Source organism: Myripristis murdjan, chromosome 9, assembly GCF_902150065.1.
Source record: "Myripristis murdjan chromosome 9, fMyrMur1.1, whole genome shotgun sequence".
NCBI classification, from domain to species: Eukaryota; Metazoa; Chordata; class Actinopteri; order Holocentriformes; family Holocentridae; genus Myripristis; species Myripristis murdjan.
Genome location: NC_043988.1, coordinates 12,180,360 through 12,207,835, shown reverse-complemented (window position 1 = coordinate 12,207,835; position 27,476 = coordinate 12,180,360). Strand labels below are relative to the sequence as shown.

The window sequence follows — 27,476 nt, the reverse complement described above, 5'->3', positions numbered from 1 at the left end:
ACATATTATTATATATCTTGTGTGCAGGATGAGCTTTTGATGAGCCCCCAGCACAGTAAGAAAAGCTACAAAAAAAAAACAAAAAAACACTCATTTCATGTTACATTTCATGTAACAGTGAAATCAGTCCTCTCATGAAGATAGACTTAGACTTAGGAAGATAGTATTAATAATTAATAATTAATAATTAATAATTAATAATTCAATTCCATGTATTGAGACAGGGTTCTTCTAAAATCACTGTACAAAGAACAAAGCAACTGGCAATCTTATTTCCAATGATTCAAGTTTCTTATTTGTAATTGGATTATACGTACATTCTGACAAATTATCCAGTGTTCTTTCATGAGCAACTTTCATTGAAATATTATGGTATTGGTATGGTATTTGGTCCTCTGTCATTCATCTTATAATTTTAGGTCCCTCTTTGGTCGATTTTTAATTAAAATAGCCTTATAACCAGTTGCAGGGCCTTAGACAGAAAGTTCTTAGTCAGCCATTCAAGACAGACTAAATTATTTAATCTTAGATCACCATGAATGAGTAAGGGTATTCATGGATTAACTCAGTGCTGGGTCATCTTCCACACTCATCAGTCATACCTCCATCTCCCCAGCCACACAACACTATGACCCAAGCCAAATATCATCGTTTTGTTCATTTCTTTGATGGACATTAGTTTGAGCGTCAACTGTGCATGTCTACAGCTTGTTGACCTGTTCATATTTCAATCTGTGGCAATGACACGAATTTTGGATTATATTCTCAGTGATATTTTTTCACCTGGTGGTATATTGGCCGTACTGGGCTCAGATCAGTGTGAGTTGAGTCCCTGCCATAACACTACAGTAGCCTCTGGGCAGGTAAGATGACTCCTGATCTGTGGCTGACGTTGTGGTTAACGGTCCGGCGTATCACAACGCCCCTACAGTTTGACTACCCAATCAGAAACGGACGTTACGTTTTTGACAGCAATATCAGCCAATGAGACAGCACTAGGTAGAGTATGGGTGGGATCCCATACCATCGGGGAAGTCAGCTACTCCCCTCGATATATCGTAGGTAAAACAAGAAAACAACGCTGTGAGGAGTACTATACATAGTACAGTACTACTCGTACTGTAGTGATGTACTGTACACGGTACATTTGCAGGTACTGAGTGAGTCATCAAAGTGTCACTGTTTGTGGCTCGGAGGTAGCGTTACGTAGGGGGGTGTTTCAAGTATTACGACAACAACCTGAGCAGTACCAGTGGCCACCGCGCTTCCTGATCTGAAATCAAGCTAACTTAGCTAGGTGACGGCTGTGTGGAGGACGCCGAAGGTGAAAAGAAAAGTTGAGGAAGCGGTTCTCTAACTAACAGCCCGGTCTAGCGAGCTGTTTTTGCTAGATAATTCGGATTAAGTTGTGTTTAAAGTACGAGCTCTGGCGATGTCTTTGGCCGAGCAAAGCCAGCAGTGGTTTCCCACCAGCGTACAGGTAACGGTGCACCAAGCCCGGAATCTGCGCATCAAGGGGAAGAATGGCACCAACGACGCCTATGCTATCATCCAGGTGGCTAAAGACAAGTTTTCTACCTCTGTTGCCGAGAAGTCTGTCGCTCCTGTCTGGAAAGAAGAGGCATCGTTTGACCTGCCGCTATTCCACCCGGGCAATGCTGAGCGCTGTACACTGTATATCATCGTAATGCATCGAGCACAGGTGGGACTGGACAAGTTCCTGGGCCAAGCGGTCGTCAATTTACTGGACCTTCACGACAGCTCGTCCCGCAAAAAGACAGAGTAAGTGCTTTTTGTCACAAAAACAGCATTCCGTAGTGTTTCTGGCCTACAGACTCCAAATGTCTGGCTCTCATACCTTCATAATCGCTTATTCTGGACTACACAACCTTGGAATATCAAACAGTTCAATAAGATAACTTCTTTCAAAGTATGAGGATTTTTCCTGCCTCAGAAAATGAATGACAGAGAGGCTAGCCTACCTCCAGCCTAGCTGCCATAACAAATCAAGGTTTAAATGGCTAGGTTATAAAACAAACAAAATAAACAGTGGGTAAACTGAGTCTGTGTGGGTGTGCTTCTAAATAAAGCAGATCAGCTCTGTTTGGGGAATTTATTTTTTGCCCAGCCCAGTGTTGTTATGGTGTGTCACAACTGTGCAGAGCAACAGTTTGTTACGGTGTGAGTCAATAGGTAAACGGAAGGGAAGTCGTTTGTGTGACTTTGGCAATTACAATGAAAAACGGAACAGAGGGACAGATTTAACTACAGTATCTCACTGATATCTCATGGGATTTTGGATATTGCAATATGGTGATATGGCATAAGTGTTGTGTTTTCCTGTGTTCTTGTTACAGTGGAGAAATGCAGCTTTCTGAACTTATCAGACTGTTCCCATGCTGATATTTTATCTTGTCCATATCGCTCAGCCCTAGTCTTATAATTAGCTAAAACTAGTTTTACAGTCATGTTTGCATTCAGTGATATCCAGATGCTGATTTTGATTTTTCCCAAAATTTGTAACCGACCACAGTTGCATTTATTATTCCTCTGACAGCACTAGCAGTTGCAACATTTTGTTGCTGTTTGAAAATGCCCGCCCCATTTTTGAATATCTTGACATCCATGAGCATACTGCCAGCTTTCATGCTGAGGTGTAAGCCTATATTTTTGCTGCCCATTGATTAATGATTTGAAGATTCAAGGCACAGTTAAAGGTCATGATGCCACAGTTAAAATGATCCAACAACAGGTTTGAAACTAGGCACAGATTGAGAGAGAGAGAGCAGCAGCATTCATTTTCAAAGTAGTAAAAAAAAAAATCTATGCACTAAAATTCCAAAATATAATCAAATGAGCATTTACTACTACTTAGAAATATTTTTTAGTAATTGGAAAATAATAAAGACTTGTGCATTGTTCTTAGAATCCACCTTTAAATCACCCAGAGAGAAGCAACTCTTGCCTTTGTACAGAGTTACTACCTAAATTTTTTTTGTGAGTTGCTTTCAGCTAAACTCAAAATCTTTGCAGAAAATTGTCTGTTATTTTTCTGCCAAGGGATTTGTGAGTCTAACCCCCTGCCAGCCAATCAGTTCTAGTCGAGTTAAGCTGAGCAAATACATTGAATAATGAAGTCTTTTCATGGCACCTTTTGTGCAAATATTCAAGTACAGTGCACTTTGAACCAAAATAAGAAGAAACAAACAAGAAACAAGAAACAAAATAAACATGATAAGCTGATAACCTCAAAACATTAAAACTACACTGAGTCTCTCTCCCTCCTTTCCTTATCAGTATCAGTATCAGTGTAGGGAAAACAGAAACTATGGAGCGGGTGGGAAGACAATATGATTACATCTGAGCGCGTAACTTTCCGCTCTGCTGTGTATCTCTTTTAAACTGACCCTAACTTTTGCCTGTGACTTCTCCTCTAGCTTGCTGTTGCTCTTCCACTTCAGTCTTTTGAATCCCATCATCCTCGCTAGCAGGGAGATGGAGGCCTGCCAGCAGATGCTTTTTCCACATGGCTGGCATTGAACCTGCACGTTGCTCCAGAACTATTTACAATAGGTTTTTGCTCACACCCAGGGCGGTAACATAACTCAGGGTGACATTTAAAGGCTGCCGTGGTATGGCTGTAATGTGGGTGTAACAACACATCACGTCAGTGCTGAATTGAGATATACACACCCTCTTATGTAAGAAAGCGGTGTATTGCCAAAATTGAGTTAATTGACGTCTTAATGGCCGTGCCTACTGTAGAAAACTCTACCCAAAGTGGTGTCCTGTTTTTTGTGAAGGTCGAGGGCGCAGGTGGAGGTTGTATGTTCTTAGTATCACTCAGCCTTTGTACAGTACTAGAATTACATCATACACATGATTACTGTACTTTCATATCTGAAGTCTTATCTTGTGTTTACTCAGTAGGTTTTTACACTTTTATGACAAAGTTCATTCCTTGGACTTGCCAGTCCATATTTTTTTCCCCTTCGCTCACCTTGCTTGGCCTACTCTCTGTCTCCTTGTAGTCTCACTATACAAGATGGGTATTGGATGTTGCTGTTTTGCCTTAGAGCACACGGTGTTATGTTACTGTACTGCTTTGTGTTGCTACGGGGTCTGACATTGAAAGACTAGGTTCTCCTGCTGGAGAGGGACCTCTTTTATAGCATATAATGTAACAGAGCTTCAAATATTCAGGATAAAATGAGCACATAGGGCCGAACAGGCAGTTTGTCTGAGAATAAGGAATGAATTGATCGAGAAATAGTAAGAGTGAGATTAATTCATTTTAAAAGACTGAGGTAACAAGCATTTAAAGTAAGGAGGAACGATTTTCCCCTCCTGATGGTAATGGCTATTTTAACATCAGCAAAAGTTAGTCACTGCTGGTACACATGAGTCATAGGGATGACGCCAGGATTTTCAGTGTCAGAGTTTGTGTAAAGAAGAAGTTTGAGTTTATTACATCCCCACATGGCAGTTGGCACAACACAGCTGACATACATAAGCATTACATCAAACGCTAAAAGCATACCTGCCAGGACAGGTCAGTATATTCTCACAGAAGACACTAATAAATAGCCTAATCAATGAATAATTAAACATTTTTTTTAAAAAAAGGAACGGGAAAAAAACATGGGGCAGTTCCATGTTCTAATGAAAAAGTTGCTGGGGAAAGGGGACAGGAATTTGCACAGTTTGTGGATTCATGTTCATTGCCCAAGAATTGTGAAGCTCATAATAATATACCACTTCAACTTCCATTCAGCTATCATGTCATGTTTAATTTGTGTGGCGATTACCTAAGAATCATATTGTGTATCGTATCTGTATTAGGCCAACGAACTTAAAGATCTCAATAAGAATCAGACACTATCCTTCAAGTTCACTTTGTGCACACTTGTCAGAAACGTGAGGAAGCATCAGAGCGAAGTCACACCTCCTGAATAATGTGTAAGAATGTATAAGAGTCGCTAATTAGTGAGAACCCTATGACATCCTGTTTATAATCTGTTGATGCATTTATGCATGGTTTGAATAGTTTCTTCTTTCCACTGAACGTGAGTGATTTTTTTGGCATGCCATAATCAGTGATCACATATTTATTAAGCAATGAAACAGAATGTTTCAGGATTCTTTTGATCATTTATTTATTGAAACTTGTGAGCACTAACATTGCGTGGCTTCAAAAAAATGTGAACCTGCCCTGTAATCTCAAGGTATCTGCCAAGGAACATTATCATTATGTTTCTCTTCTTTTTACTGCACTTAAAGTTAAGGTAGTCATTTTAAGGAAAATGTCACAATTAATTATAGTTATGAATAAGCTGCAGATCTGTAGATGGTCTTTCAGATTTTAAAGTTGTTTTTAAAGCTGTGGTGGTGGGAAGGTTTGAGAGAAAACAGAGAGATGAATGCACTTAGCCCACATCTCCCTTCCCTCCACTACCCACAATACCAGTGGTAATTGGCACCCAGCCGATTGACCAGTAAGGGCACACTCCCCTGCCCTGCAAACACTCAACAATTTAAGAAAACTGTCCAGAGTGTCAGAGGCCTGGGCCACAGAATTTACTTTTAAAGCAGATAGCAGAGCAATGGTGCTGTCAATATGAGCTGAGATTCTGACATCTTATTTTGTACTCATTTATATTGCTCACCCATCATGAGGATTATTGTTGCAGAATTCAAACAAAATGTCAACTTAGAAAAACTGCCCACATTGAGTCTAATAATATTGTTCATAGAACATTTAGATCTGTCCTAAACAGCCCCAAAATACAAATGAAAACAGTGTCGGTGAGCACAGATCCAAACCAATAACACTGAGGAGAACTATTTTAATGTACCAACACCTTTTTTTGGACTGGTTCCATACTGTTATTCACTGACAGGATGAATGCAGGCTCTTAGGTTAATCATTAGACTTCAAAGGGAAGTGTCATTAATGCTTTCCTTAACTGAGAGAACCTGTCCAGCAGGGCCAGCATGAGCATGTGTCAGCTTTGCAAACTAAACAGACACTGGAACACCATGTCAACCCATATTGTTCACTGTAGCAGTGCATTGTCCTCTGACAGTGGGTTCGTGCTCTAAACGGTGTAGACAAGCCAGAGGAGTAACAAGCAGTCTCTTGTTTTGTATCTGTGCAAGACCAAGCATAAATGTCTCTGTTCTCTCAGTTAGCCTAAGTTTGCAACTGTTTGACTTGGCATGCTGCATTTTGGGTGGGAGATGAGGAATGTTTGAATTAGGCTCAGTGCAACTTTCATTACATCGCTTAAAGCGCCCTCCTACATGTCTGAAAGGCTTTGTGGATTGTTGGTTTACTCCCATGCATGTTTCCTGACTGTTTTCCCCAGCAGATCCTGTCTGGATTTTTGTCTCTTGACATTTAAGTTGATGCTGTAGTAGCAATGAACTCCAAATGAACCACACATAGTAGTCTGGTTAATGCCAGTCGAAAACACTGTATTATAATGCCTCTAAATCCAGTGACAAACATTACCAGTTATTCTTATGGTATGGATTATCACTTACAAAGTCCTGTTGAACCTTCAGTGCATAGTCGTCCAATGACGTCATGAAAGAAGAATTCACCCAGTAACCTTTAGCGTTAGCTTTAGCTGATAATCTGGAGGGCTAGACCATACTTAAAAAAGAGCTCAAAAGGGGACAGACTTGCCATACTGGGCACTCCTGTCCTCTACAGCATTAGAACACCTAATAATAGCAAGGCTTTAATAAGCTCAAAGCATGCTCTGGGTGTGTAACAGCACTAATTGATTGTTTTGACATGACTGTCGAAAAGGCCCCAGAACACTCCTACTTTCTCTTCTTTCTGTCGAGAGTAAGTGCTAATTGTGTTTAACAGAGAGGACATGAAGGGAGGGGGGAGCTTAACAAAGCCGTAATTGTCATGCTTTATCTCTGGTAGGCATGGTACTTCTAACATGTACTGGAACAAGCCGTACACTGGTTAATGACATCTGTTGGCCTCAGGTCTATGGAGACACTTCAGTCAATTCACCAAACAGATTTGTTATCCCCAGAGCATTTAAAATCAGAGCTTCGAGGAATCATGCTTTCTGGGGATTTAGTAATGCATGTTGTTAAATTTAGCTGGCATGTAATCTTAATTTTCCATACAGGACATTTTAGGTCAACCTACAAAATTTACGTTGGGTTTTTATTGGTCCAATCCATCAGAGTGTAAAAGAGTAGCCCCCCTGCCAAAACCAAAACATGTATTGAAAGCATGTTTCACTCTAAAATTGAGTGGCAAATAAATAAATACAGAAAGATAAAAATTTAATTAAATTAAATGACAAGAGGGTTGAATGACTGTCAGAGCACAACAGATAAACAAATGCTTTTTATGGATTTTAATAGTGAAAGGTTCGCATTTATTTGGGCATACAGGAGTACAATGGCCTACCTGACCAAAAATGTCAGTTTAGTTAATTTAACACCAAGGTATCCAAGTTGGAAAAAATGCCTTGAATTGATTCAACTAGAAGTCCTATAATAATATAACCGGCCCTAACTTGTATATCTGATTCTCTCTCTCATTTATAGTTGGTTCAAGCTGGTGGATAAAACTGGAAAGGAAGACAAGGCCCGAGGAGAGGTGCTGCTAGACATCCAGTTCTTGAGAAACAACTTGTCAGCTAGCATGTTTGACCTTTCCATGCAAGACAAACCGCGCTCACGCATCTCAAAGCTGAAGGACAAAGTCCGTGGGAAAAAAAAGGATGGATTCTCTGACTCAGCTTCAGCTATCGTGCCCTCTGTCAGCCAGGTCCTGACTGATAGCGAGGGAGAGGCTGATGCAAAATCACTCTCTCATTCTCCAGAGGTCAAAAAGAAATCCAAGCTCAAAACCCTCTTTGCTCCCAAGTCAAACTTACAGCGTAACATCTCTCAGTCCATGTCTACCCTGGGCACTCTCCCTGAGAAGAATTCATCTCTCAGTGGGAGCCGCTCCTCTGGCCTCAATGTGGACTCCCCTGAAGGTAACTTAAGCCTCTTTTCTATATTGTATGTTGTAGTAATCAGTGGTGTTTGCCATGTAAAAAACTGACATCATATTTTGCTGTCTGTCATCTAGCAGGTAAAAAGAAATTCAAATTCCTGGGCCACAAGCGAACGAGCAGCACGGACAGCAAGGTGTCTCAAGGTCCTTTCTCTCTCTTGGGTCGCTCAAAGCATAGCTCTAATGACCTGAACAATCTGTGCATCAACGGCAGCCACGTGTATGCAGAAGAGGCAGAGCCCAAGACTGGATCTACTCTCAGCCTGAACAGCTCAGGCCAGGGCTCTGTGGAGGATGTCCGCAGACACAACTCTGATGTCTCTGCAGATTCCCTGAAAGGCCTTTCAGTCCCTTCTTACAGACGCGAGTCTACAGACAGAGCTTTGCTGGAGCAACAGCGGCATCAAGAGGAGGAAGAGAGAAGGCAGGCTGAAGAGAAACGTAGAGCAGATGCAAAAAGGCTGGAAGAAGAGGAGAAAAGCAGGGCAGAGGCCAAGAGACTGCAGGAGGAAGAGGAACGCAAATACCAGGAAGAGCAGGAAAGGAGGAGACGCTTCCTTGAGGATGAAGCAAGGAGGAACAAACTGAAGGAAGAGGAGGAAGAGAGGAGGAAGCAAGAGGAAGAACGCAGGATGTTGGAAGAAGCGGAGAATCGGAGACTTGAAGAGGAGCGTCACAGACTAGAGGAGCAGCAGAGACAAGAGGAAGTGCAAAGAGCAGAGGAGCAGAAAAGACAGGAGGAGGCCTCCATGAGTGACAGGCTCTCCTCTCTGTTTGGAATGATCAGAAAGAAGGAGGAGAAAAAGGAGGACGTGCAGCAGCAGAGTGGTAATGGAGAGGAGCTACCCAGAGCAACCCCTCACCATGTCTCAGAAGATGTTGAGGTACCTATCTCTCATTCCACCAACCCATTTGAGGAGATTTCCCTCAGCTCAGATCCCCAAAACTCCAGCGATGAGCTCCCAGTGGATCATCAGAAACCTGTGCGAAACCCACAAACCCCCTCTGCTATGGTCTTCCTCAACCGTACTGCAAAAGTGTCGGCAGTGAAACCAAGGTAGGCCTTGTCATTTGTTTGCATAAAGATTATCGGCCTAACACTGTCAGTGCCATGTCAGTATTATGACACAGGGATGCTACTGACTGTTTGTTGCAACATTTATCTTGAACTCACCTAACTGTAATTTAAATACTGTGTTGAATTTCTGTCCTTATTGTCAGCAAACATTACAGTTAGATTTAATTCTCTAATAATCCTGTACATAGTACTGCTCTTGTGGACAAGCACATATAAATGTTTTTTATTCTGTCAAAACAAAACAAAACAACTAGGCTACAACTTACTGTGTGATGTGACAATATGAAGTTCAGATGGTTTTGTTTTTCCTCTTCTGTGTTATTCTGGCTACTTCAAGAAGCAAATATCAATTAGAAATGCATACTGGTGTGTTTGTTTAGGATAAATACGACTGTTAAGCACTTGTTGAGAATTAACTGAGGCTTTTTCCACTATATCATGTCTGTCCAGAAGAAACCATATGGGCATATTGTGCAACTCTCTTTGTTCTATGTTTTGTTTTTACCTTGACTTACCTTTGTGACCCTCGTGGATTATCAGAATAATAGATTACATCCAACAGTTGATGGACCTGCTCGGCCGGTTTGGTCAATGTGCTGATTGGTTTCTGTAGTAGAGCCTGGGTGTGGCGTCTGTCTGTGGGGATGGTATGGTGTAAAACAGGTTGTGGAATGAGGAGAGCTCACAAAGTGTGACAAACCAACAGTGTGACTTATAGGCTATAGGGCTGTCTTGGGAGCTTCTTTTTAAAAGATATATAATTGATTTTGGACAAATCTGGATTATAATGGTGAGCATATCATGTTGTCAACTCTGAGTTTGCTATTTTTTATTGATATTATGAGTGTTTGGATCAATTCATTATAATGTTTTGTTCATTTTAGCATTTCATTTTGTTAGACTGGAGCTACCAAGTTTAATTTATGTGGTATATCTCGCAAAAAGTTACTAATGGAACAGATTGTTAGTGTTTTTTTGGTTATGCTGAATGTTTTCATTGTAGCCAAATTAAATAAGATTTTGGAACCAGGAAATGGATCCACAGTCTTCCTCTTGTAATAGGGTTCTGTGGCCTCGTAGACTAATTATACCCTAGTACTGTGTTACTCTGTTAATGCAGGATGCACACAAGCTCATTTCATTTTGTACTGTAGTAAAGAGACAGAAATTGTGTATAGCCTAATATTCTGCTGATCTTGGACAGCCTTCAGATTTTGTTAGTCAAATTTCTGAGCATGGTCAATTCTCTTACAGTGATAGGAACAACGAACATTACACTATGAAGAGAAAATTTCTAGAATTTGTCTATTCATGATGGCTCATTTTTATGGTCAAATAATAAATTGTATCGCCAGCTTTTTCTGGTCTGAAACTCCAAGAACTACATTGAAATGGAGCTCATTAGGAATTCTAAGTTCAGATTAAGTCTGCAAAATCAGATCCAGTTCATTCATGTTTTCCTATTTCCTGTCATAAACATTCTTGTGGAGAATGTTGTGAACAAGTATTTTACATATATGAGATAAAATATAGATGGAAATTTAGTAAGTTGCGTTTTTTTTAAGATTGCATCACTAATGTGATATTTTGTTACTTGAATTAACCACAATTTTTGGCTGACTTGTTGATCTGAGTGATGCTAGTTAAATTGGTGATGGGTTGTAGATTCATTGAAGTCAGGTTCAGAATTTAGTGCTGATTCATTGGTCACACTGACCTGTAGGCCTTTGTTTTCACTTCTTGGCAGATTGGCCGAATCTCTGAAGCCTGCACACAGTGACTGTCAAACCCATAGTCAGCAGTGTCCTCCTTCCCCAGCCACCTCTGAATCCACCCTCTCTAGTGTCCCATCGGAGTCCCCTGTTATTTTCTCAGAGCTTCACTCATCTCTGGCTCCCCCCAGAATAAGGCACAGCTCCTCTGAGTCCCCACGTGGCAGTACAGAGAATTTGTCCTCTGTGGGATCTTCTCCGACCATGTCTGAGACGAAGCGAAGAGCCCCCGTACCACCTAACTATGCTGCACATGGATTCAACTCTGGATTATCCTCACACATAGAATCACCCTCAAGGAATAGTGACCTTGTCACTATCAGAGAGATTGAGAACCCTGCATATGTTGAGGCAGATGGATCACAGAATTACAAAAGACCAGCTCTACCACTTCCAGACTATGAAAGCCTATACCCCCAGAAGAGACATGGAGTACAAGGGTATACTCGATGGGACCATATCATTGCTGAGGTGAATCAGAGACAGAGGGATAACCCACCTCACACTCTTAGCCAAGAGATGAGTGTGGATGGCCCAGAGGAACCTGCACCTACTCGAAGGTCCTCTCTCATGCAGGAGAGGCCTGCTGTGCACAGTCATCAAACACAGCATCAGGAAGCCAAACCTGTCTCGACAAAAAAGATACCTGCCCCCCTTCCCCCTAAACCAGTAGCTACTACGCACCCTCAATCAGTAGCAGCTTCCAACCAAAACCAAAGCCGAAGCTTTACACAGACTCATTCATTTGTAGAGAGGCCTAATCGCTCTGCAGTTCAGAGATCCGTGAACAGTACTACTTCAAGCAGTGAAGCTCAGTCAGTGATGTCCAAAGATGAAGGGAGGAAGGTGCTGCCCCCATCTCATGCAGCTACTGATCACATTCTGCCAACAGAAGCGCCCAGACCAACCAGCCAAACAAGTTGGGATAAAACACCACCACCAAGTGACCAAAAAGAAGTGCTGGTTCTGACCAAAGAAGTACCTACAGCCAGACCCAGACAAAAGGCTCTAGGCAAAGAATCAATGAAGCAAGAAGATCCTGATGCAGCAGTAGTAGTTGCTACCCAAAACACAAATAGTGACAATCAAGCATTACACAGTTTGGCTGTGAACAATACAGACAAGAGGTTCAGGGAGGTAAATGAGAAGGTTGCAGAGTTTGATCCCTTCCCTAATGCTGTGCTTCTAGCCAAAGACCCATGGGCACAACTGGAGCAGAATCAAGGAGTAGATGATTGTTTTACTGGCAAAGTACAGACAGAGAAGAAGCTCGAAGATCAGGGAATGACAGCAAATGATCTTGATAAACTTTTTATGCCAGATCATCCAATAGATCCTTTCTCTAGTTTATATGGCAGCGATTCAGGTAGCCACCCTGAGCACAAGAAAAAAAACACAGACTCTAGTTATCAAAGCCCTGCTTTCCAAAGAAAGAATTCACAGCGGAGAAAGCAACTGCTTCTGTCTCTGGGTCACTCAGATAACAAAGACACCAAGTCTCATCAAGAACCGAAACCTAAAGAAGAAACAACCTTAACAACAGCTAATCACAGCCTCTCATCCAAAGAAGTTTGGACTGAGTCCATTACCAGTCCATCCTTTACACAACATCCTCAAATTGATGTGAAAACACAAAGAACTCTTGATGGAGGAGAAAGGGTGGAAACTCAGTTTAAGGAAGACCCATTTGGAGCTGATCCTTTCATTGTGCCCTCATCTTCCCCTAGTCAGACTACCACAGAGCCCCTTCGTGTAGCTATGGAGGAGTCAGCATCACAAGCAGGAGGTTTGTCAGGGGGAAAGACTCCTTTGCGAGCCTGGGTCTTGCCCTCTGACCTCAATGCACAGAATAGCAATGGAGGTGGGCTGGCCTCATTGTCCCGCAGGTGAGATTGAACAGGGCACTTTTGAAGTATGTGTATGTGGACCATTATTCCTGATTATCTAAATAGGTGTTGCATTATTCCTGTTTGGAAAGGCTTACATAGTGGTGGGATTTACCTGGGGCAGTGTTCTCATTTGGAAAGCTTGGTTTCTAGGTTTCTTGGCACCTCTCTTTAAACTGAGTTTACCCTGAATATTGTATCTGGATCATAGTGTGGAAAGAACAAGGAAGCACATTCTTTGAATGAGCTGGCAGCAACAGATTATTATGTTTTATCTCTTTTGTTGTTCCTTCAGCATGTCAATCTTTTTTATTATGTCCAGTCAAGTTTCTGTGCCCACCAGTTGTGGAATGTTGTACTAATGTTTGTAGTCTTTTTGAGAGCATTATAAAAATGTGTGCAATTTTGTTGCAGGCCTCATCCTGTGAAGCCCATGAGCTCAGTTGAGAACCAGCATCCCACCAGCAGCCCTGCTGTGAGAGAGATAAAGGCCTATGATGGTACAACAGGGAAAACAAAGGTACCGCCAAAACATCTTTCTTGTTTAAGAAATCTTAGCGTCTCAGTTGAATTTTCTTGCAGGCTCGAGGCTGTTCATGTGGAATATGTGGTTTATTAATGCATAGGAACCAAATACAGTTAACAAACTTTTATGTGATATCACTCATCACCCTCAAATATAACTACAGTACACACAAAGGTACAGGTCACTGTCGTTTTAGTGAGTTAATCCTCAGACATTTTGCTGGAATTGAAGCACCAGGTTTATGAAAACATTTTAATGCCATCAGTTACAATTAGCACTGTCAAAGTGGCCGATGTTTCAGGTGTACTTGAAGTGCATATGTTCAGTTTTCTTTACTCTCCTCAGCAGGCAGATTCGGGGGAAAGTGGACCCTACACTCAGCTTACGCAGGAGGAGCTGATCACACTAGTGGTGAAGCAGCAAACGGAGCTGTCCAAGAAGGATGCCAAGATCGTTGAGCTGGAGGACTACATAGACAACCTTCTGGTTCGAGTCATAGAGGAGAAACCCAGCATCCTGCTCACCCTGAGCTCTGGCAAGCCAGTGTGAGGTAAAGAAGCTGGGAACAATAAAGTTTCACTGAAGCTCCCAGTGAAGTTTCTTCTGTGCTTTTGTATTGTTGTCACTGTGTGCTGAGAAACACAATCTCTACAAAGGCCTTATTTCCTTAGAGTATATGCACTTTTTCAGTTTTTTTTTTTCAGTGCTATAAAGTTGTCTTTGAAGTTATGAATAAATTGAAGTAACATCATGACAAACTACTAAAACTATTTAGACAAGCATCTGGCAATTGTTTTGACACTAAGGTACTGGAATTTGCTTTCAAAATACTTGCTTCATGATAGCATATTCTGCATCTTGATTTTTAAACTTGATGAAAGATTGTTTGACCTTATATATATTTGTGATGCAGAGAATAACAGGAATTATTATCTCCATGTTGGCTATACACTGGCCTTTGTCTTAATTTATTGCTCTCTACTGATCAAATACCTTATACCATTCCAAATGTTTGCACCATTTGAGGTCTGAAATGTAGCATTTCCTTGTAGGATTGAATTTGCAGTCAGTTGTTTATTTTACTGGCCTAATATTTCTGTGTACCAAGAGTACTTTTCTGACTGCTTACCATGAATTATGACTTAATCACGTAACTCATCAAGTGAGTAAAGATTAAGATTGTTTGTGGTACAGGTGTGCATAGCTGGAATGAAAGCTCATGTTGCTCGATATCAGTTTTCCATCCAACACTGAAGTCTTACATTTTTTATTTGTTTTGTCAAGGCTTTTGACAAATGTGTCCAGAAATAGTTTTTACCATACAATATTCAACATTCCTCCCCCATTTTACTTACATCAATTGAACATCACCTATTCTTCCAATATTTTAAGTACATTCTCCTATTTCTGCTTTAAAGATGTATGAATTAGAAAACCAGCAATAAATAAGCGCAGCCGTCATTTAGTTTTCTACTGTACACACTTTGAATTTATGAAAGTGGTGTAGAAATGACACTATTCTAGAGAGACACTGATTCATGTGGTTCCATGGTGCCCACTACTGTTGGTTATTCCCTGTGAGCACAATCTTTTTTCTACTTAAAAAATATTCATGCAGCTCCCAAGCGTACATACTTATGTGAAATATTTATACAAGTTCAAATAGTACAGAGTCATGAATGAAATGATCTTCTAATATGAATGTGAGGTTTTAAGCATTATGAATGTAGTTTTATGTTTAAAAACAAGGGGAAAAAATAAGAGAATCAATGCCTTGTGATTAATTACATCAATATAGCCTTATAATCCAGCCTTTATCTTTGAATGTAATTTTACTACACTAATGAACAGATCATGCAACTATGCCTTTACATTGTGTAATGTAATGTCATAGCAATAATTACAGCAATATTAATGTTTAGAATGCTCTGACCTGTGCCTTGTAAAACTCTAATTCCAAGATTGTCAATTTTGTCATGACTGTTAAGTCTGATCCGCTGGACATTTGTAGGCTACCTCTTTTCTTTTGCTGGAGTGAGAGCTCAGAGAATGTGCTGAATGTAAAGTTCGATGCATTATGTGACACAAAACCAACAGTAGATGTAAAACGTCTCAAAGAAATATTGCATTGCAAACTGTGCTTGTAATTGAAATAAAAAGACACTCACCAAACTGTTTGTGTCTGTTACATATTAATCATGTTTTTGTTTTTTGTTTTTCACATATAACCACAATAAAGACTTGAGTAGATGGATATTTTCATGTTTAGTACCTAATTGCCTACTTTTGAAAGATTTAGAAAGATTGATGCATTTATTTCCAGTGTCTGTGCACATACAGCTTATCTGTGTGTATCCATTTTCTTCAAAAACCCATACCAGTTTTCTTACTGACAGCTGTTTATTTTATGTTAAATAAACCCAAAGTTTGCCTCACATGATGTTAAGCATATTTTTGTGTAGACAGAAATGAATAGGGGAGTGCCTGTAGCCATGGAGACATAGTAGCCTGAAGCATTCTTTTTGAAATACCAAAGTACTTGATGTCATCTATCTGTCTACATCTGATTACCATACTTTGAGGAAGGCCTTGCCGCCCACATACATAATGGTTGCTTACTGAGGGTACACACTCAGTAATACTTTACTCTCCCTCTCTCTCTAAACTCAACACAGAAAACAGCATATCAAAATACAAATTTGGACTATTTACATAACTTTATGCATCACCTTCCAATTGGATAACGCAACGAAACCCTCATGGGCAATCTAAAATCCAGTCAAAATGGAAATGGAGTTAATCACTTTCACTTTAGGCCTATGTGATTCTACCCATCTCATTCTGTCTCTTCTTTCGTCCTTTACACTGTCCAAAATTATCTACAACAGCTGTATGAATAACCGGAGCCTTACAGCACCACGCTGGCCGTGGCACCGTTGTTGGCCGGGATGCCGATGCGGTGGTGGCATGTGAACATTTTGCGCAGCTCGGCGCGGAAGCGGTCGTGCAGCCAGGCGTAAAGGAACGGGTTGCAGCAGGAGGAGCTCATGGCACACAGGTGACACAGCAGCTGAATCAGCAAGAAGTAGCGCTTATCGATCAGGTTGATGTCAATATCACGCAGGATGTTGAACACACTGATGGGCATCCAGCAGAAACCAAAGGCCGCCACGACCAGGCTCACCAGACGGAAGGTTTTGCGCTTGCGTACGCGCTGCGCCTCCGCCTGGCTCTGGGTGCGATGGCCGGGTACGACGCAGTTCCGCAGTTTGACGGAGATGCACAGGTAAGAGATGCAGAGAGCCGACAGGGGTAGGACGTAGGTGATGAAGAGTGTGCTGTACGCGTAGGCCAGCCGCTCCTTCTCCTGGCCCATCCAGAACTCCTCGCAGATGGTGAAGCCCTCATTCTTGAACTCCACATGGTAGGTGTGAGCCACGGCTGGCGCCACCAGGCCGCAGGACAGCAGCCAAACCCCGGACAGGAGGTAGGTGCACGCCAAGACCGAGATGCGCTTTTTCAGAGGGTGCACTGTGGCGTAATATCTAAATAGAAGAGGAGAGGAGGATAAACAAAAGGATTAGATTACATCAGATTAGATTAGCGTGTCAGATTTCTCTCACATATACAGAGACGGACAAAATAATGGAAAACTTCAATTTTTGAGTAACTAAATCACAATCACAAAGGCTGCCAATATGACAGCTTTCAAGAGGTCACTGAATGAATAAATGAATGAATTGTAATTCATTCCCCGCATGGCCTGAGAAGACACTATCTTCCAGCTGCAATGTGAGGCCAGCCAACCATATAATCACCAGAAATACTAACACAGTGTAGCCTAAAATGGGCATGCAATTACAACTGACAATTTCTAATTCACAAAACAAACAATTTCAAGCAAAGTTTAGCCTATCTGCAGGCTTCCAATATAAAACTTGCTCATCTTAAACACTTAATGGAGGGGAAAAAAAGCCATTACAGCTCATCATTTTTATGAGACCGCAGTGCAGCCCAGGATTTTTAAATTGCACAACCTCATACAGTGGTCACGTCAAATACTCATAAAGTGCAGTAAAACATAAACTGCATTTTATTCTCAGTGTCACAAGCAAACACACTCAACATTCTGCACTAACATATTTGAACTTCCCTGCTTCAAGGGCAATATGCCACATAAGTGTAGTGCACAGAGACCTTTCTCTTTTATTAAAAAAAAAAAAAATTCTAATTTTGTGTTTGAAGCCATCCATCAGTTTCTGTATTAAATTACAATTACGACTTAATGTGTTCATATACACATATTGGAGCTTGGCCTCTCTTAAAATTGCCAGACAGGACAGTGATGTAACTGAGAGGCACTTACAGAGCGATTTCACAGCTGCAGCATCTCCTCCAGCCTTACATTTAATGGAACCCATCCGAGACTGGCTGCTGGTTTGTTTGTTTGTTTGCAATGTTGCAGAGAGAACAGCTTTGAAAATCGCAGAAAAGGTCAAACATGGACAAACTGCATTAGCAAAGAGGAGCAGTATTCTCAAGGCTTTCCAGGTCAAGTTTACACGCTAAAAACTACGGTGTGTTTTGAAAAATGAACATTATTAAAATTCTTCATGTTCACATCGCATAAAAAATAGGTCCACACAAAAAATGTATTTAGCCTAATAACAGGTCTATTAAATCAAAATTCTAATCACAGTTGTAAGAATTGAATCAATCTAGGCCTATATGATCATACTGAGGTCCTAATTATAAAGGAATAAATATAAAATATTAAATAATGTCTTAAAATATCAATAAATGTGTTGGTCCTCCTGTGATACCTTTTATTATGTGAGGTCTTGGCTATCAACCTTCAGACAAGAGCATGTGAAACAAACAGCACAAGCACGACTCTGAGCCACTATGGGGTCTGTTTGGATCATTTTCACAGAGAACACAAATACTAACATATTCTTTACTCATACATCCAACTCCCTTTGCTGCTTATTTCAGGGGTGTAAATATTTCAAATTGTTTTCAGTAATGTACCACTGTTTTCTCAGTGTGTTCTCAGTGTGTCAGAGTGGTTTTTCCAACATTGACTAACTTTAACTCACTATTTTAGGCTATAATGTTCTCTTTTCTGTTTTGCACAATGTTCATTGTGTTTCCATCAAGGAAATCAGATGGTAAAAAAAATTCCAAGGGGTCATGTGGGTTATGTAACTTAATATGGCCCTGCTTGTCGTGCACTGTGAGACATATGAGAAAACCTTGCCTGAATAAACTCAGTCTGCTGTATAACATTTAAAGCTTTTTTTTTCTCTTTACTTAAATACTCGGTTATAAAAGATAGTTGTAGTAGGAAGAGCAAGATAAGTGGATAAAATGGAACTGTAGAATTAGAAATGTCACAGTCATGGTTAATGCGTCTTGCAACAATGTCCCTTGGGAGGTGCACATGGTTGTGTGTGTGTGTGTGTGTGTGTGTGTGTGTGTTGGTGGTGGTGTAAGAGCTGTAGGTGCTCTCATTGGGCCATCCCCCCTATTAAAATATAGCAAATCACCTACCTGCCTGCAGTGATAATTATTTTTCAGGGAACATACTCACCAGGAGAGGTTTTTGGTCACAAAACACAAAACACTGACCGACATCAACTGAAAATTGTGAAATCCTGGGCTAATTGCCAACCAAGCATCTACAGGTCATTAAAACTAACTTTAACTAAATTGAGCCAGCTAGAAGCGCCACTCCTGTTTGTCAGCTACAAGCAGAGTGGCTTGTGCTTGTAACGCATGGAAATGTCTTTCTAAAAGACAAATCTAGAATTAGGCCATTTTTGTTTTTTATTCAAGGCTATTTGGTGAACGCTCCTTTGAATCTGTCAGTTCATTTCATCCATTTTATTTGTATCATTTGTTGTTCTTGTTTTGTTTAGTATCAAGAGACACTAAAACATTATTTTCATCAGCTAAAAGTTGTCATCATTATTAAATAATAACAAATGTTTTTAAAGTGAAGTTGGTCCAGAACCGTCATTGTAAAGTTTTGTCCAGGGCCATTATGACAAAGTTAGTGCTGGAGTATCATTATAATGTGTGTCCAGGGTCGTCATGCTAATCATGATGAAGTTTGTCCTGGACCGTTGAAAAAAATATCCATATTTTTTCCAGGGCCACAGTGAAAATGTTTGACTTGATCTGTTATTTCATAAATGTCTAATTCAAATTTTAAAAATGAGACACAACCCATCAGTGTTTACCAGAAGTGTTCCAGCAGTGTTGGCTGACACAAGAACGTGTGTTAGAGCCAATTTGCAGCCATTCTGTTAAATGTTCTAACAGCAGAGTTGTGGGGAAAAAAATGCTTTCCCAACAAAGTCTTGTGATGTCACTGCAACCAGTGAAATTTGATCAGCTCGTTGGCATGAGCATGAACATCAGCAAGATGAGTAACACAGATTGTGCCCTGTGTGCCACAGTGTGTGACAGGTTTACATTCTGAGAGAGCCAGTGTGCTTGGTGTGTGATGCCAACTGTGGTGGATGGATATGCAGAGGTATGGGCAACCGTCCTCTGGGAGTCACGTCTGATCTGCATGTTTGCATCAGGATTAAGAGGCCGTTTCATGGAATAATGTCACTCTGTGGCACAAACCGTGTTCCCCAATATCAGTGGGTAGGTGGGTATACTGTGATTTCCATCACAACATGCACTCTCACACACAAACATACACTGCAATCCCATGCATAACTAAGGGATCAAAAGCAAGCTCTGTTGCACTGCCTTATACAACTAATAAAAAAACTTTCTTTTTCTTAAGCACAAGCATTTCAGTTCATTTTTCAATTACATTTTCATAAAGCTCAGCTTTTCACAAAAAATATCCCAAGTTTTCTCTATTATAGGATTTACTTTATATTAATCAAGTGCACATCAATCTGTGCACTTCTCTAAGGGTTTTAGAAAGCTGCACAGCTTCAGAAGGAAAGGTGATTGATATCAAACAATAAAGAGACAGAAGGAAACACTTAACATTATTTAAGCTCTTACTGAAAGTGTTTATCAAAATATTCTGTTACTTAGCAGAAACTAAAACTTTAAAAAAAGATGGATGAAAATGAGTAGCAGTCTGTATTCTCTTAAGAATAGGAGAGATGCACAACCTTGGACATTGTAGCACTAAGTCTGTGAAACCACAAACTAACAATTATAGGACTGAGGCAAAGCCTCTGACACACACACACACACACACACACACACACACAACACTACACACATGCTTAGCCTGGTGAGCTTTGCTTTGCCCTGTCCTGATTGGTTGTCATTGTAAAAGGAGACAGGAGAGCAGACAACACAGCAGTGAAGACTCACATAACAGAGGCTAGTGAAAGTTTAGTTGTAACAGGATTTCATCGTCTACAGCCTTCCTCCACTAGACAGACACTGATACTCTGTTTAATTAATTCATTCATTAGGTAGCTGTAAATATACAGAAATATATAGTAAATAGGCAGTAAATGCCTGAAGGCCTTTATCTGCATAAACACATCACTACACCAGTGACTGGTGCACGTTAGTGGCTGTTTTTAGGTTGGTATGCAGTAAATATCCCTGTTGAGGCGGGTATGTACCATAAACCTGTGTATACACACCACTACACCTCTGCCTAATATGTCCCTACAACCTAAGATCATAAATCACCTTTAACACTGCTAAAAAAAAAAATGTCAAAGTGGTTTCATGAGAACCAGAATGAACTCAATAATCTTTGATGGCCTCCCCAAGCAACAGATCTAAACATCATTGAATCTTTATGAGAGGTTCAGAAGGCACAGAATATGAGGTGTATATTTCCATCTCTATCATCCTTCAAAGAGCAGTACGTTTTCCTTCTTGAAGAGGGACCCTGTATCCCACAGATTCGAGACTCTCATTACAGTATTCAATGACTATTCCAGCTGCTCTGAAAGCAAAGCGTGACCCAGTGTCTTATTATGTACAGGTAGATGGTAATCCTATGTTGTTAGGTCTTTCCATCATGTTCCATCCACTGTATTTCCGTCAGTTTTGTGTTTTTTTAGCATCACAAGCCATTCAGCATATAGAGAAAAAGACACAGATCACACACCAAAACTGTAAACTAGCCTACTTGACAGGACCTAGAATTAGCCTTTTGTTACATTATGCAGCAGAATGGAGATTATTAAAAGAAAATGTAAATCTAATAAGCCTTTGTTCGCACAATGCAACTTCCATGTAATTAGCTGCAGTCTGCAAACTAATGTTTTACAGTTGCTCTGTCACCAAACCCATAGGAAACATTCAAAAATGGAGACGCAAGCCCAATTCATGATTTTTAAAAGATGGCTTTCATGAGGAACTTGAAAAAACAACTAGCTGCATGGAACTAAAGGTGCAGGTACACCATGTGAAGCCAGACTAAGCCTTTTTTATAACCAGCCCAAAGCCCTAATACACTTTTATTTGCCTTTGCCATGTAATATGCCATTCATAGTAAGGGTCATTATTCCATGGGGTATTATTTATTATTGCTATCAACACACCATTTGGTGTGTTCATAGCCCAGATAGTGAACTCTGGGCTATGAACTGTTCTCTGCACCTCTCCACCACTTTATCCCACATGTTGCAGTTTACACATGATTTGTTATATGTTTTATTTATTATATATTTTAACTTATTGGTTTTTAGGTTATTATTTATCTATTATTATTCACTGGTCCTGGGAGACACTTTTTGTTCTTCCATGTTTTTTTCATGTTTTTTCCATGTTTGAATGACACTAAAGTATATCTGAATCTGAATCTGAACCATGTATATTATATAGCAAATGCAGAGGGTATACTAAATAGGTATGTTTTCAAACTGCAAAAGGCTTTCTAATGTACAGAGATATGTTTTCAAATAATGCTTCCTGCTGAGGAGTATGAATGCACTCTATTCCAGCACTCATCTGAGATGAGCACCTTACAGGATTTTTTCGTTTAATGCAGGGCAGACAAATGCATGCCAGTAAGCTTATAGGAAACCCACTCTATTAATTTTCAAGAGATTTCTTATAATAGTCTACAGTCACTCAGGCCAGGACTTACCTGTCTACGCCAATAGCGGTAAGCGTGAAGACAGACACATATACTGTCACTGGCTGGATGAGATACACCAGGTAGCACATGAAGCGGCCAAAGACCCACCCACGGGGGTTGAAGGCGTAGGCCAATGTAAACGGGACGCACGTAGCACACATCAGCATGTCGGAGAAGGCGAGGTTGCCGATGAAAAAGTTGGTGACGTTGTGCATCTTGCGGGTGCGGCAGATGACATAAAGGAGCAGGTAGTTGCCAAAGACGCCCACCAGCACCACGAGGGTGTAGCAGGGGATGATGAGCAGCTTGAAGGACTGCAGCAGCTCCACCCCTACAAACTGGGGGCTGCGCTTGGAGGAGCCATTCTGCAGAGCCACCTCAAAGACCTGACCTGTGTCGTTCCCTTCCACATCACCCACACATGAGGGGGTAAGCTCTGCTGCCCAGCCGCTGCCCATGCCTTCCATCCCAGAGAGCCAAGAAGAATGGTACTGGAAGAAAGAAACTGGGATTATTATAAAGATATACACATTATGGATCCTACAAAGTGTGCAGTTAAACATCAGTTGTTGCATGTTCCCAGTGGCATTCATGCACAAGACCATGATCACTCTCTGAGCATGACTGATGAATACAAATTGATCACTGTGGTAAAATTATGGACTGCTCATGAAAGCCAGTCACAATAAATAAATAAATAAATACATAAATTACTTTGAATTGCACTCCTGGGCAAGTGCAGATAAGCTATGCATGGATGCTTTAATGAATAAGCCCTCACAGTTTGATTGACGTTCTTCCAGTGTCACATTTTTATAGTTCCTGTCCTGTGCAGCCCAGAACAAAAGGAAAACCACTTAACTGACCAACCTAAATTAATTAAGATACAAGTATGATATAAAAGACAGTATACAGTAGAGTAATATAATATATTGTAGTACAATACAATTAGGTGCCAGTCAGCTATTATTAAACAGTAATTACTTCTTTTATTTCTGCTTGGAGACCCGGAGGGTGGGATTTATTGTTCAAGTGTAGGTTGCCAGTCACATTTGCTAAACCAGGGGCCTTTCTAATACTTCTGATTCTCATAGCATACTGCTTTTTATTGCACATTACCTGTGTGTGGCAAGATCTTTATATTTTATGCACAGATTAGATTAATCCCTGAATTCTATGATTACACCAGCACGAGCATTGAACACAAGTAGGCCAATGCACCGTATTTACACATCCAATGCATTGCAATTTGCAATTCAAAGTCCCAAACAAACATGTCACATAACAAAAGAGACAAGACAGGGGAGTTTGCCAGGTTAACAGGTTTGTGCTAGTTTGTTGGGGTTCCATAGTGCCTTGTAATCCTGAAATGATGCAGCAAAGCTTCAACTACTCTAGATCAGGATCTTTCTCCTCACCATCGGAGTGAATGAACATTTTAATCTGCCTAATCCTCTCTCATTGTTCATGAGTGTGTTCATGAGAAGGGAACCTTGGAAAATAAAAAGGGAGAGAGAGAAAAGCCAAAGCACAAATTGAATTGGAAGCTGCCAGACACATTTAGGATTTAGAGAATTACACTGTAGAGGAGCTCCTCAGTATTACTGAGAACAAGGGACATTTTATGAAAGGCTGACAGATGAAAAATGATTATCCTGTTAAGTCTCGGATCTCTCTGTTGCAATTATCTGCATTTTCTCTACTCATTCACCACCATAATGCTGTTGTTCAGGTGCTCTGGCATGCATTGCTGCAATGGGTAGCACAGATACAGGCATGTGGACTGAACACAGCCGCCAATGGAAAACTGAGAATAGGTTGGAACATAATCTGAAGATATGATATTAGGCTCTGGTTGCTTCACATCAGAGGTAAACTAACTATGTCATCCCAATTAAATAATAATAATAATAATAATAATAATCCTTAGAGACAAAGTAGGGGATTTCCTATTATTGTTCTCTGCTTTTCCACTGTTTTGTGTGGAAGGCAGCATTCATCTCAAGAAAGTAAACCTGATATATTCGCAATGAAATTGTTGAGAAAAACCAAGCAATTAATCAGGCATATTAAACTCTGTACTTTGCAACAGGCTGGTGAGCCTTCTGCATTGATCCCCAGTGCAGGAAAAACAGTCTTATTTGTGCACGGGAACAAATTCATCTGGCAAGTCGATGATTTTGTGCATCATCCTGATTTTTGGCTTACAGTTCATCTGCTCTGCCCAATAACATTCACGGCCAGGAAACTAAAAACGCAGATTTTAACAAACACCTGCTTCCTCTGCCAAATAAACACGGTAAATCTTTTTTTTTTTTTTTTTTTTTTTTTTGTTGCACCCTGCCTGCAAAGGAAGAAAAATAAATATCAATTTGCTGCAACCTTTTTTTTTTTTTTTTTTTTTTTTTTTTTTTACAGTAACCCTAAGGTAAATTTTAAAAGGGGAGCTATACAAATATCACAGCAGAGTTCCTGTATATTATAGGGATGACATGAAGGACACCAAGGATATAAAAACAGGGTCACTTTTAACTCACTATTTAGTAACACAAACACACTGCAAGTCCCTTTACAGTTGATTTTAGTAAACTGCATTTTGGGAACAAAACAATTGCCTAATGTAGATCAGGAACTGGAAAAAGTAGCATGCTTACCGTATTTTGATAGTTCAGTATAATTGCTGGTTGCTGCTATCCTTGAGCGTCAGATGTGCAGAAGCCCTCTGCCGTCAGTCCAGAGCTGCAGGTCTGTGCGCCTCTGGAGAGATGCGCGCCTCTCGCAGAAATGAATGCATGGACGTGAAGGTGAACGCACTGCAGAGTCCGTTTGAAGCTTTGGCGTCCGTGGTATTTCAAAACGCAGTTATTTGACCATTGAATATATTATTTGCATGCCACTGAGCGTAGCCTAAGTGTGTGGTGTTGCTAGGCAATCAACAGGTGCAGTCCGCCTGATGGGTCGCGCAGTATCACGCATTGAAAGTCGACTGACAGAGCAGTGATCACTGAAGATGTTTGTGATGCTTTCTAGTGTCCATAGACTGCTCCTGCCTGCCTGCTTCAACCAGAGAAAAATGTGACTGGCCATTTCAGTATTCCAGTAAGATCAGCTGAATACTGGTTTTCATGCTCATCCATATTATTTGATGTGCTGTCACTTATTACCATAAAGTTTTGATGTGATAGTTGTGTAATAGTCATTTAAAATGCATTAGAGGATAGCCTACTTTTTCTAAACTTGTACTGCATGGTGTTGCCAAATGTCAATAATTTATTTATCTCAGTTTTACTAAAAGGAAGCAATAAAAAAAATCCATGGTTTGCTCTTTAACTGTAAAAGGGGAGACTTTGACTTTAAATTTTAACTTGAGGCTAATTGATACCATCACAGGACCAAGAAGTGGTGTTTGTACTCCTTTTGGACTCATGACACTGAGACTGTCATGATCCAAGGGCTCCCAAAGTTGTCCAATTGTTCAATATTCAGGTAAAAATTCCCTCAAGAAAATAAATGAAATAGCTTGCTATCTGGGGTTGGTTAACTTTTATTTTCCATGATTAAAAACAGTTTAGATGTGATAATGGTAAAATGAATTTGCTGTCATATGGTGACTCTATATGAATATGGAAGTGAAGCTGGAAGAGAGAGATGCCATGGCTGGTGGTCAGGGCTGGGTGTCTGGTCCTGGAGGTCCAGGATTGCTGCAGGGTTAGGGTGACTACCCCACCTTAAGAGTTACTCCCACTGTTTACCCGTGCTGGTTTTGTGCCTACTCCGCAGTTTACCCACTCCAGGTTTTCACCCAAGTCCAAGCACTGGAGAAGGTAGTTATGAGGCGGTATTTTCCCTTATCCCAGTGACACAAAAAAGGGTGGTTTGCTGGAGTGTAGTTGGAAGGAGTTCAAACACCACGAAAAAGGAGAATACAAAAGCAGTGCCTGTGATTTTCTCCTTCTCCCAGTACATTCTTAATAATGATTGAACTTATATTAATTTAATTGTGTAAATATTGGGCTACACATTTCAGTAAGTTGGATTTGATTTGTCATGTTTTCAATTAAAGGATGTTTTTAGAGAAAAAAAAAAAAAACAAACAACATTTTCTGGTCCTTTCCACGATTGCACATTATTGCCCAATTGCAACAATTTACCAACTAGTCCCATTTATAAAACCTTTATACAAATATTTCCATTATTTAAGCAATTTTAAGTCATAAAACACATCTGATTGTTTTTGTATTATTATGTTTAAGTAAAAATTCATTATCGTTAAGGGGGGTCATCTCAGTGCTTGTTTTCTAGACTTACTCCACAGTATCCCATAAAAATTCAATTAGAGGAAGTTATGGGAGGTCATAGGCTAAGGTTGGTGTCATATTATGATCTAGGTCCTGCAACACCTTATTAGCACTTTGTGCAACAATAGGTCAAAATGTGCTGTTGTGGTACTGTGACTCAGCCAAGTCTCAAACGTCAGCGCATCAAACGCTGCTCTATAGGATGATGTGGGGTAATTTGTTTAGACACAGTTGTGACATCTGAGACTATGTTTGAATGCTGGCAGGCTACATCAAGATCTGAGTGGCACAATCACTGAAATCTAGCTCCAGGCATGAGATTTGATGCCTTATTTGTTCCAGATCCCACAAGGTTTCCCTTGAAAACAACCCAGCTCATTGGCAAATCAACTGTTGCTATATGCTGGCATTAGTCTCAATCAGTAGCCCACTGTGATGTAAGAGGGTCAGGTCTGCTGAGGAGATCCTGGTGTGGTATTCACAGTGACCACTGCATTCATTATGTGTCTGAGGCTTGAGGAAACCAATTTAAAGTTATAAGGCTTTGGTTGTAATCAATAGAGGTTAACTCTCACCACTTCTACATCCACATGCACTGAGTGTTTGTGGCCGTTAGGACTATGTGAACATAGCTTGTTTCAGAACTGGCTGGAACAAGGACACTTAGCCACTAACTACATAGATACCATATGAGTTATCATACCCTATTGTTTGTCATGTTTAGTCTAGCTGTTGACATCATGGGCTTAATTTCTCTATTGCTAAACTAGTAAGCCTCTGAAGGAAC

The 27,476-nt window shown here is 40.5% G+C and overlaps 2 protein-coding genes across 7 annotated transcripts; one reads left to right on the top strand and one right to left on the bottom strand.

The window, feature by feature from the left end:
- Positions 1-1,040: 1,040 nt before the first annotated feature.
- On the top strand, positions 1,041-15,557 carry rab11fip1a (RAB11 family interacting protein 1 (class I) a). 6 transcript variants are annotated; one of them, XM_030060217.1, is made up of 6 exons: positions 1,041-1,782; positions 7,585-8,021; positions 8,120-9,098; positions 10,867-12,777; positions 13,192-13,297; positions 13,649-15,557. In XM_030060217.1, the coding sequence occupies exons 1-6, from the start codon at positions 1,433-1,435 to the stop codon at positions 13,850-13,852; spliced, it is 3,987 nt and encodes a 1,328-aa protein (XP_029916077.1). In that variant the 5' UTR covers positions 1,041-1,432; the 3' UTR covers positions 13,853-15,557. The 6 variants fall into 6 exon arrangements, with proteins under 6 accessions (XP_029916077.1, XP_029916078.1, XP_029916076.1 ...); XM_030060218.1 differs by having other exon boundaries at positions 8,117-9,098; positions 13,652-15,557; XM_030060216.1 differs by having other exon boundaries at positions 8,117-9,098.
- Positions 15,558-16,163: 606 nt separating this feature from the next.
- prlhr2a (prolactin releasing hormone receptor 2a) lies at positions 16,164-22,858 on the bottom strand. The gene is made up of 2 exons (XM_030060223.1): positions 22,401-22,858; positions 16,164-16,848 (listed from the first exon to the last, which is right to left on the bottom strand). Exons 1-2 carry the CDS (start codon positions 22,856-22,858, stop codon positions 16,212-16,214), a joined length of 1,095 nt encoding a protein of 364 aa, XP_029916083.1. The 3' UTR covers positions 16,164-16,211.
- Between the last annotated feature and the right edge of the window lie 4,618 nt (positions 22,859-27,476).